The sequence below is a fragment of the Pavona decussata genome, unplaced genomic scaffold, assembly GCF_977016875.1.
Source record: "Pavona decussata unplaced genomic scaffold, jaPavDecu1.1 SCAFFOLD_64, whole genome shotgun sequence".
NCBI classification, from domain to species: Eukaryota; Metazoa; Cnidaria; class Anthozoa; order Scleractinia; family Agariciidae; genus Pavona; species Pavona decussata.
Genome location: NW_028145484.1, coordinates 469027 through 481456, shown reverse-complemented (window position 1 = coordinate 481456; position 12430 = coordinate 469027). Strand labels below are relative to the sequence as shown.

The 12430-nt window shown below is 38.6% G+C and overlaps 1 protein-coding gene across 1 annotated transcript; it reads right to left on the bottom strand.

The window, feature by feature from the left end:
• Positions 1-4162: 4162 nt before the first annotated feature.
• Positions 4163-11865, bottom strand: LOC146478269 (uncharacterized). Its single transcript, XM_085111794.1, has 5 exons — positions 11675-11865; positions 10464-10561; positions 8023-8074; positions 7280-7370; positions 4163-5258 (listed from the first exon to the last, which is right to left on the bottom strand). Exons 1-5 carry the CDS (start codon positions 11709-11711, stop codon positions 5111-5113), a joined length of 426 nt encoding a protein of 141 aa, XP_084967920.1. The 5' UTR covers positions 11712-11865; the 3' UTR covers positions 4163-5110.
• Between the last annotated feature and the right edge of the window lie 565 nt (positions 11866-12430).

The window sequence follows — 12430 nt, the reverse complement described above, 5'->3', positions numbered from 1 at the left end:
TATCAGCCAAAAGATGCTGGAATCGTTTTTCACCGTAGTGGAATTTAGTAGCAGAAAATTTGTTGTTGTTTGAATGGGAGAAAGAAAAATACTTTTTGATTCTGATAGCACGACCAGAAAAATGGATGCCTGTATTTTGCCAGTGTCACTTTCAAGTTTTAGCACTCCTTGTCGTTGTTGTAGTTCTTAATCCTCTTTGATGAATTTTGAGTCACATTCGTCACATATTGAACAACTATTCTTCATATAACCCTCCAGATTTGGACCCCAATGATTTAAGAGGGAGGGGTGCCGCCCACCACCCAACCCCCACCCCATGATAAATTTTTTTGATCATTAGCAGTCGGCGTTTTTAACGCGATTTAGTTCATCTGTGCTTACTTCAGTTTTGAAAAGTTTTATCCTGTTACGTTCGAGACGACAGTGACATTTTCGTTTTCGTAACCATGGTATCTGGCAGTTTAACCTTGTAATAAAACTATCTGATAAACAACCCAACTTTGAGCGATCGCTGTCTTACTAATTGAACTTTCCTTATCGACGTTAAAATCAGCCAACATAAATAAGATGAAAAGATTCATGGAAGTTTCAAGATCTATGAAATATAGAAATTTACAAAAAAATTGTAAATTCAACTAATCAAACCAAAACATGTGAATGTAGAAGATCACTCAAAGTTGACGTTAAGTGTTCTTGATACAAAAAAAAAAGAGGACCGCCCTTAAGCAGCGACGACGACGACGTCAACGAGAACGTCAAAAAACAATAGTTTTAATTAGCAAAACACTGGCTCTGCACGTGCATTGTACACTTTGGTACATTTCTTTGTCGTCCTCCGCAAAACAACAATGTGAAATGACCAAATTTAAGGTTTTATGGAGAACGTGAACGCATGATGATTAATTTTCCTTTCTCTTTCTGAACTTTAAAGGCGCCCCTACGACGTTAGCTCCTCGATAGTTCGGCTACATTGCACAAAGTGAGAGAGTATAAATCATCGCGAATTTATTCAGAAGACGCAAAGGTAATTTTTTAAGTTTCGTTTTCGCCGGCGTCGTCGTCGTCTCCGCTTAAGGTCCCTAAAGGCTGGTTTCCATATGATCGCAGATCGCAATAAGGTCTGCGATCGTCTGCGATCCTGCGATCGTGATCGCTGACGATCGCAGAAGATAGAACCATGTTCTATCTAAAGGCTGGTTTCCATATGATCGCGATCGCAATAAGGTCTGCGATCGTCTGCGATCATATGGAAACTACTTCTGCGATCGTCTGCGATCCTGCGATCGTGATCGCAGACGATCGCAGAAGATAGAACCATGTTCTATCTCCTGCGATCGTCTGCGATCAATTGCGATTGTTTGCGATCTGCGATCTGCGATCTGCGATCCGCGATCATATGGAAACCAGCCTTTAGATAGAACATGGTTCTATCTTCTGCGATCGTCTGCGATCACGATCGCAGGATCGCAGACGATCGCAGACCTTATTGCGATCTGCGATCATATGGAAACCAGCCTTAATATCTCTTAATGGACGACTGCTGGTATATTTGGACAAACACAAGAAACGCAACCATTTGCTTTAGGGGCCTAGAACCTCTCCGTTGGTGGTAAATATAAAACAAAATTTTAAGTGTCATTTCCCAAAAACTCCCTTTAGCTTTGTCACATGTGATCATCGTCAATCAGAAGTATTTTTTTTAGCAAAATAATAAAAATAATAAGTTTCTTAGCTTATCTTTAATCCCGTTTCCTGTTGTCTGTTCGTTTACATGTGATTACTTTCGTCTTCTTGTGCATTGTTCCTTCCTCTGATGATTTCACCTTTAAAGAACGAAATAACAACAAATATACTCATGAGCTATTTTTGCAGAAAATGCATAGTACACCCATTCATGCTAAAGTGTAAAGGGATCCTTTCCTTCGTAGCTGTCGAGATTAATTAGTTTGCCTCTAGTGCATGGTAAATTGAATGTGACAACTAAATTAGCTCAATGGAGGATTTCTGGAGTATATTTCAAGCTTTCAGAACGTCAGAGAAACCAAAATACGTAATATTTTCATCACAACAAAGCCCGTGAAAGGACCAAAGGTGCCAAGTCAAAGCACGTGCTCAGCGTTTCGAACAAGTTGATCCAAAATCGCTTGAACATCGAACGGCGAACAAAACCAACTTCCTCGCAGCCTTTTCCTTTCTTTCCTTTTCTTTCTCAGGATTGAATTTTGTGTTATAGCAACTGAAATTGAACGTTTGCGAATTCTGCTATTATTTTACTTCAGAAAATGCGTTGAACTGAATCTGTTCAAGCTAGCAGACCAAACTAATTTCAGGTCCTGCTCGCTTACAAAGCGTTCGAAAGTCTGTGGGCTGAAGTCCTATGGAAATATATACTCACCATATGTATTTGTTTGTTTGAAGCCAAATCTTCTTCCTTAATTCCAATTCGGTTCATTTCCAAAAGCACAGTTCGTCCTCACACGTCTTCACTTGTCGGCAAGTTCGTTGCTTTGAAGCGAAACTCTGAAGATGTAATGAATATGCATTAGATGCTGGAACCAATCAACGATTGCTAAAAACGGCACCAGTGCGAATTCTGACAAGAATGCATGCTTTTATTGATATGCTTATGAATTAATATGCTATCACCTTAGTCATGCTAAACGACGGCCTATCAAAATGGCGACTATTTCTGAAGGCCCCTCAAACCAGGATATATTCATTGCGGCATTACTGGCGCAATTTAATTTCGTTTTCGGAAGTGAAATACTTCTGGAAAAAATTCTCAAAAGTTGTTGCTTCTAACATTTACTTTGCGATGTAAAAAGAGATTAGTTTCCTTTTGTTCACGAAATAGAATAAAACGAATGAAAGCAAATCCAACAGTGGCTCCCGACGACACATTTATTCACGTAGCCTGCGAGCAAGCTTTGTTGGGGCAAGCTCTCTCCCGCCCCCCACCCCCAAAGCCCTCCAAAGTTAAGATGTATCCTAAATACTGTTTCTGAACAACAGTATGTTGTTATTCCAATAATAGGCTTTTGTTAAGAAACAATACTTAGATCCATCTTGATCTATTAGTGGGAATCTGTGAATGTGCACCCTGATTCCTAAACTTTTTCCGTTTGCGCAAAGACCTGACAACTTTGCTATAGAAACAAATGTTTCTGAAATATAACCAAAACTCGAAAGTCTATCTATCTAGGCGTTCTCAAACAGAAAATTTCGCTTCCATGACGAATGTAGGGTGCTGGCACAAACTTTTGTGAATGTCTTGAAGAGGATCGAAAAAAGGATAAAACAAAACATCGTTGCGAAAACATGAGGGTTTTTTTTTCTTACACATGATTGATGATTGTTTTGTTCTTGATGCTTCCCTGTTTGCGCACAGACAGAACTTGCAGTAGAAACAATTAATATTTCTTGAATATTAATAAAATCAGAAAATCATCTCCTTAGAGAAATTTTTCTATTTCCACAACAAATACCGTTAGCACGTAATCGGGAAAATGTTAAGGAAAACACGACAATTTGTAAGGCCATTCCTTTTTACTCCATTGATCGCCGTTGAAAGACTTTTTTTTTTTTCGCTACAAAAAGGCCACAATCTCGACCGAGTGGATGACGGCGAACGGAGAACAGCCAATGGATGACATGTGGGGTTTGTATGTATTTATCTAAAGGTCCCCAAGAGGGGACAAGATTTCGGGTGTAGGTCCCTATAACAGATCCCTCATGTGTGCCTAGTTCTACTGGTAACACTTCGTTAATCTTGCTTCGCAATTGTAGTTTCAAAGATTTTCGGGTGCGCAGAAGATTTTTCAAAAAGCCACAAAGCTTAGTGCAAAGCATTGCGTCCCTCAGTGTCGGCGACCCCTATGCTTGATAGTGAGTCACAGTCCAAACGATCGCAGGCGCCCTAGGAATCGATGAGAAGGAAGACTTCGCTAATGCGTATGAAGACTTTTACGGTGACTTGTCAGGTTTTTTTCAGATATTCTGATCGAACAGCCTGAGGCTGTTCTCTATGTTCTAAAGGACAACGTGAACCTGTCTGCCGGACAAGGGCAAGAATTCCTCCCTCCACACAAAGGGCCACAGGGCTTTGCTAAACATTCTTTGAGGACAGCTTTTTGAGCTTTGAGAAACTACCAGGGACTCAGTTAACATAAACTCTTTTATTCAATTTCCAACACAAAAGGCAGATTGATTTCTCTACATGAAACATAGTTAGTGGTATGAAATAACAGTCACTTTTTTGGTCCATTTGAGAATTCTTCCTGAGAACGATTGTGACATGACAAAACATACGACCACAATATATATTCTTCAAGGCTTTTAAAGCCGCTGAAATAATTGCCTTGTAAATTTATGACAACTCTGCAAATGTTTAAGCAACATTGCTTTTAAAGAAAGAAAGTTTTACCTTCACAAGGGTCTCATCCAAGAATGAGCTATGCCTTAACGTACTTTTTTTTTGCCTTAACATACTTGAGTTACTGAAAAGCAAAACCTATATGTGCCATTCAGCCCTCTCTGAAACTTCATGGCTCCTCAGCCTTGAAAATTTTCCTAATTCTAACGAAGCAGGGACAAAACAACCCACATTTTCAATGTTGCATCATGTGCACAGTGCTCTTGTAAACCGTCCCCACTACAAAATAGACATGAACCAATAAAAACGCATCTCCCATACAACGCACACAAGGAAGATTTCCCATAGTGTGTGCCGAGTTTAAAGGGAACCTCCACTCTGACAATTAGTTTGTGTTTTCAACAACTTAACGTTAATTTACTTCAACACTGGAGGTTTCCTTTAAGAAACATACACAGACTGACATGGTACAGGCATGGTGCCTGTACAATTCTGACCATTTTGTTGCTGGGAAATTCAAATGATAACATGTCCAAGAAAGTTGAATTCTAGTTTGCTTTGACCTCAAAGATAAGGCCTTTATTAAAATGAGAAAGTTTTGTGGTTGTTTGCTTCTAGCTTTACCGCCTGTCATTTTGTTTTGCCAGTGGCAAAATTAGTCTCACTGAACACATCAAGTGCTGTGCTGAATAGCTTCTGTGTATTTGACCACTGTCTTAATTCTCGTGCTGTAGACTGTCAACCTCGCAGAAGCTCACAAGCCTTCTCCACAATTTCTACTGCCTTGACACTGGTGCATGGAAATGAGTAAGTTGCCACTAGGGCTCCGTACGGCAGACTGCAGGCTATGATGCCAGACCTGTTAGCACGTGTCACCGCATATACACTGAGGAGAAAAGTAAAACTAGTTATTACTTTCAATCTTTAACACTGAAAATGGCAGTGATCTGAATTGGGTTCACATTTACTGGGATCTCACTCTTGAATGGCTAACAGACTAATGCAAATTGCAAACAAAGCCCCAGATATATTAGCCTCCTGGCATCAGTATAAATAATCTTTGTGATGGTGATTGTTGCATAGGGTGCACCATTTTCTAACAAGTTTGCTTCATAAGAGTAGCTGGTTAGTCCTGTTCGATCTTAGCCTGGAGGACTAAGGGGGTTATTCTTTGTTTGCCCCCTCCCCCCCCCCACCTCTTCACCAACCCAGCTTGGTACAACCTGCCAGAAGCTTACAAGTGCCTGCCAGCACAGGTACATGTGGGTTTTTGTATCATATGACACTTAAGCTTCAAAAACCACATCAAGGTACTAACTTCAAGTGAAGAAGCCTACCGATATACTACTACGTAAGCAAAAGTGGCAAAATTAATAACCGCTGAAAAGCTACTGCCTTGTTCTCTCATCCCACAGAGGTATTAAAGTGCCCCTAACCCTTCAATTTGTTTTCATTTGGTAGATTTCCATATCTTTCAAGAACTCATTTTCGAAAAAAGTTTTGAGAAATATTGAATCCTTTTTTTTTTAACAGCGCTAGAAGTGAAGGCAGTCTTGTCGATATTTTCACCTATCGTTCGCATAAGTCCCCCACCCGGTCAAATGTGACCAAATATGGAGCGTGACGTAAGAAAAGGACATCGTGCAAAAATATCCGAAGATTTGCGGTAATGCTTCAATTGTAAACAGAGAAAATGGTTGAAAAATGTGTGGTTTTTGGATGCAGCAACTCTCGAAATGTAGAGAAAGGAATCAGCATGCATAAGATTCCTTCTGAATCCTTCTGAATCCTTCTGGTGTCCTTTTCTTACGTCACAGCTAAGAAAGTGTGAAATATCCGACGCTTCTCATTTGTCCAGCGGGGCTTAAAGCGCGCAAAAATTTAAAAATTTCAGTAACTTTAGCGCTCACAAAAAAAAAAGTATTCAATATTTCTCAAAAATTATTTTGAAAATTATGAGTTCTTCACAGATATGGAAATCTACCAAAAGAAAACAAATTGAAGGGTTAGGGGCACTTTAAGGCACTCCCATCTCAATCCCCTCCACCCTTTAAAAAAATGCCCTCCACCCTTCAATCCCCTCCACCCTTTTAAAAAGTCTGATTCTCATATACAATTAATTAAAAGTACATACAACATTATCACTAGCAATATTCACTTTCAGTTCCAGTGAAGCTCAGGTATCTCTACAATACACCACCAATGAATTGGAAAAAAGTTGCTTAATACCTTCATTTGAGTGTTCAATGCTCTCCATCATTTTGAAATTTAACAAATTCTGGATTTTAAAGCAGGCAGGCCACAAGAATCGCCAATGTACCAGTGAAGTTGAACTTATGTTGGAGAGAATGCCCCGGGATATCTTGTGATATCATGGGCTCATGTTCCCACATACTGCAACATTACTATCCAGGTGCATTGCATGCTTTGTCGCAGGTGTTTTGATAGCATTTGCGAACTAGCCATAGAGACGGTGCCTACTTTTGTTACTGCACATCTTGAGATACTCGGGTTTCCTACGGGTGGTGCTTACTAATACAGGAATATTTTTCCACTGTTTAAAACTATGCAAGAAAGGCAGAACTTTGCAAAGGCTCTTGGTATCCAAAAAGAAAATTGGGGGTAACCATGCACTTTTCAAAGATAATACAGCTTCAATTTGGAAAAAAACACCATACATTGCTATGTATTGTACTGTTTTTTAGAATAATTGCTGCTTAATTATCTCACAAAAATGCGTGGTTAAATAACCCCCAATTTTCTTTTTGGATTTTAATAGCCCTTGCTAAGATTTGCTTTCCCCGTATATAGTCATAAACTACACAAAAATACTCTTTATAAGTAGGTACCATCCTTAAGAAAGAATGTAAACTGCTTACAATTTGCTTAACCTCCACACAGACTGACCTGCAAAAGTTTTTGCTATAAATAACATACTTGTCCTCGTGAGGTTCCATACTAGGTTGCAAAACGAATCCTTTTTGACAAAGAGCTGATTCTGTGGGAAATAAATGGAGGCTTTAGATTAAATACAGTTGAATGCAAATTGTTTAATTGTTTAGAGACAATAAGAAAGTGTAGTATCCAAGGAACCTCTGTTCATGGAGTAAGCCTGGTGGATCTGTTTCATATGAAACAGTTCAAAATAAGTTAATCAACAACATCAAAAATGAAAGATACAATCATTTAATCTCAGGACCCGCCCTTGTTAATCTTGGATAATTCTTACTTTAAGTCACATCTTAAGCCCCATTCACACCAACAAAACATGCTTAATTAAACCAGGTTTAACAAAATGAAAACTGGTAACAAAAAGCTGAACCATTGGCTTTGACATAGGATTCAAGCAAGCTTTAACTTATGCTTTCATTTGTGCTAAATCTGTAGTTGACAAAAATCCGAAAGCAGCTTTTATGAAGGAAACAATTTTAAACTGCGTTTAACTAAACAGCTTTTAAACATGTTTAAGCCTTGGTGTGAAGCCGTGATTAGGATCATCACACAAATTTTATACTTCTCCAACTAGTGGGGAGAAGCATTGCATGATGACACTAACAACAGATGCGTAAAACACTGACCACAAGTTGACTTTTTGTTTGCAGAGAAACATTTTTAATGAAATGACCTTTTATGTTTTCAGTTACATGTACCTTGTTCTTCAGATGTTACATTGAAAATAACAAGAAACTGAGAGAAGTATTTCTGTAGAAAAAAAAATAAACATCAAACAACAATAAGTAAAAAAACAGTGCACATAAGGTAAGAATAAAAATATTAAGGTGATAGGTGTAAATACATCAGGGCTGTCAACCTCACACGTCTTCAAATATGGAGAACATGAATTCCCCGGCAAAGTGCCTTACGATGCATCCCATCAAGGCCAAATCCACCGGGGGAGGGGGGGAACGTACATTACAGTACCTGAAACAACGCTAAACATTGCACATTTGCTTGTCACACAGTAGAGTATACGACAAATAGCACATTTCGTCAATCATCCGGGAGATTACAGACATAAATCTGGAGACCAGAAGATACCGCTCAAAATCTGGAGATTACAAACATAAATCTGGAGACCGGGAGATATGGTTCAAAATCTTGAGACTCCCGGATTATCCGGGAGAGTTGACAGCCCTGATACATGTATGTGTGGCAATCATGATGTCAAACTTGCAATCTTGACATAAACGTCAGTCAGTGATCAAGAATTTATCTGGAACTACCAGAGGAGCTGGGGTGTAAGAAGTGTGACAAATTTTAGGTAGGTTTGTTTTGTTTTGGTAAAATACCAGTATGCATCATTCCAACAGTATAAAAAAAAAAACCTAAAGCATATACTTTTCTCAGTAATGCTTCCATCATTCTGATAAAAATTTGATATCAAATTTTTAACAAATCACTCTATGTGTTGATGCACTTAGTGTAGAGCACAAATTGGGGATACAATGTCGAAATGCTGGTTTTTGAGGAGAGGGGGCAAACCAGAGTACCTGGAGAAAAAACTTTCAGAGCAAAGACAAGAACCTGAGTGAACAACAAACTAAGCCCTCATAGATGTGAACCAGTTTCTCCCTAATGAGATGTACTTGAACTTCAAGTCTTTCTTTCTTTTCTTTTTACGGGTTTTTGGCTGTTTTAACCCAAAACAATGGTAAAGCAATAATTCTGCTTGTTCTTAAAAAATGTTTCCAGAAATGACAGCCATAAATCTGGGTTGGGGGGACTCAAGAAAGTTTTATACAGGGAGACACTGCCTGCCTTGAGGTCCAAACCCCTACCCTTTCAAATACCGTTTTTGACAGGAAAAGTAATCCTTACATACACCTTCCACAGGAAATGGTTTTCACTTACTTATAGTAGAAACACTCTATCTTTTTTCATTGGGCCTGTTCGAGATATTCATTAAAAACCAGTAATAAAATGTGTTTGCAAGGACCACCGTGACAAAATTAAAGTATCGGATCCTGTAGTAAGGGATCTAATCAGAAAAACAAAACAACAATTATTGCAGAACAAATAATCTAAAAAAAGAATGGGAATTTTAGTGGATTCCACGGGGTGGCTCTTCCATCCACTGTTTCCAGGTCGAATTGGAATTTAGAAAATTATATTGGTTTTTGTGGAGGGAGAAAAACCGGAGTACCCGGAGAAAAACCCTCGGAGCAGGGACGAGAACCAACAACAAACTCAACCTACATATGACACAAGGCTGATTTCACAGTCCAGGAAGTATATTTTCCAAATATTTCGAAAGGCATGAGATAGGGGTAAGTATGAAAGGCCTTTTTAAATACCTAAATGACAGTTTTCCCTATACTTTTTTTTCCCGCCCAAAATATTGGGTTATGTCCTGTTATTGAATTGTGGGCCAGACAAAAATTTGCAAATCAGAGAAACAATGACCACCATAAGACTCTACCTGCCACTGGCCCCCTCTACTAACCAATCTTGATCTTGTTAGGTAAGTAAAAGTAGGTTGCCTACAGTATTGTTTCTACAACAATTCTTGTTTCCCTAAACTTCTACCTTACCATTTTATGAATCTACAAAAACAGAGAAGACTCTACATATTGAACGAAAAGTGATGTTATATGTTCCAAGCCTGGTGAATTAATGACACAGGTGTTTTTGTTATCAGTCAGTGAAACCGACATACTCAGATAAAGGAAATCCAAGTTCTCCCAACATGATCTTTCAATAACTAGTCCAGATGCTCTACCACTGAGCTACAGGAAACTCGCGGAGCTTGGCCATTAAACAAGGTTCATGGGACAAACATCCTACATACTTCTTGGATCTGAATGATGATGAGTCGCATATGCACATTGAACAAAATCCTATGTTATGGTTTAAGTCTGGTGTGTAAATGATAGACTGAGGTATTTCTTTCAGTCATTGACAGAGACATTATACTCGCAAAACAGGAGTCAACTCCCGTTGGAAGAACGTAGGAATTTTCTTTTTCTGAGTTTGCCTGTGTCAATGACTGAAAATATACATCTATTAACATGGATACAGTTTGTATTTCTTAAATAGAAATGTATTGTTGCTACAGTCTATTAACTAAATCTCTCAACTGCAATAAACCTACCTCATCAAGATCTTTTAGTCTGCCCCATGAGTAAATAAAGTCTCCATGTTTGCTCAGGAGAATCAAACCATCAAGGATATCTCCCACTGTCAAGTGAGCTGTAAGACATGGTAATTGAAATAGAAATGAAATAAAATGAAAAACCTTGGCTCTATATATATTGCTTGAAGAAAAACTAAAAGCTCAAATTTCCTACTTGGCACTTCTTCTAGAAATACAAGGTTTCCTAGCTAGACTTGAAACAACTTGACCTTTGAGACTCGGTCCAGTCTTCTGGGCAACAAATGGCCAGGGGTGGGGGCAGGGGGGTGACTCCCATATAAAAGTGACGGGGGTGATTGTCATACATGTACATCTAAAATGACTTCTCTCAGAGGTACGATTGTAGTAAGTTTTAGGGTGAATTGAGCTGAAAAATATGAGAGGAAGTAAATGTCAGTCAAGCGATTTTAATTTTTGTCTCATTTTTGAACTCATCAATTCAAGAACAATGATTTTAATGGGCCTTATCACGGTTTTCGACGCTATTTTGACGGGTAGGCACAGGCTTGAAATAACAGTGTTTATGGAAATCTGATGACAAATAATTTTCATAAAACATCGCTTCTGAAAAACTCATGAATTGGAAACTTTTGGCACTAGAAAAAGGATTTTAAGAACAAAATTGGAGGGATGTAGCTGTGACAGAAAGCGTCCAGTCGTGTTTTGCACTTTCCATAAATAAATATTGTAAAAAATTGTTATTGTAAATAAATTTGCAATCACACTTGTTCTAAAAATTTTGTTAAATGTAGGGTTTGCTCTAGGCCCATGCACTCTCTACAAATTATTTGAACTCATGACCCAGTGTCTACTTTCCAATTCACAAAATGATTCTTGATATTTAATTTGGCAAGATTACCGCACAGCCTAACACATAATAATTATATGTTAGGCTGTGCGGTAATCTTGCCACATTAAATATCAAAAATGACTATACATAATTATTATGTATAGTCATTTTGTGACTCAAACTCTATTCACGCTTGCCGTTTTTGGAAGAGGGTTAATAGTATGACAGTGGTGCATGTATAATTAACACATGGAGCTGTGCGGAAATCTTTGGACCCCAGACTATGCTGTTCACCTATAAACGCCTTCAAAGTGGCCGTGACTTTTAAAGTTGCTCAAAGGGAAAAAGAAAACGGAAAGACTCCGACATTATTTCTTACCTTCAACGAATTCACTCCAGTTTTCTTGTCTTTCCATCTGTTAACTTCTTGCTTAGCCTTCTAAAGATCTCAATACATAGTAATCAGTGACGGAGACTTTTCTTCCGGACAAGGCTCCTAAGGTTCAGACCATTCTGTCCTTGTTTACTTCTGGTGAACTGTACTGTATAAAAGAGTCCGTGTGTTGCACGTTTTCAGACAGGCGTTTCAACATTCGGTACCAATTTCCTGACGGAGGACAGTCTGACTCGTTCTCAGTCCCCATTTGCGACCAATCCAGAGATCTCAAAGTTGTTGTTGTTGTTTTTTGCACGATTTAGAACATCTCACCATAGACTATTGGAATCCGAAAAGAAAATTAAGGGTAACCAAGCATTTCGATTTGAAAAAAAATCCATACATTGTTTTGTATTATTAAAGCTTTTTAGAATTATTGTTGATTATCTCTGAAAAATGCGTGAGTCCCCCCAATTTTCTTTTTCGATTTCAATAGCCCTTGCTGTGATCTGCTTCTCCCACATAGTCATAAACCGCAAAAATATACGTTTGTATATAACACAGCACAGACTCGATGGACCTTGGAGCCCATCTAAGAGCAATGAAATTAGATGAGGGGAGCAGCCGACATTAAATGCGCGGGGGACTTGTTATACCTTGAGTGCTCGTACAAATACCTAGTAGTGGATGTAAAGAGGGCCAAAGTCGTAGATAAAACAAAAGGAAACCGAACAGTTCGCCATTTTTTTGTTTCCGTTT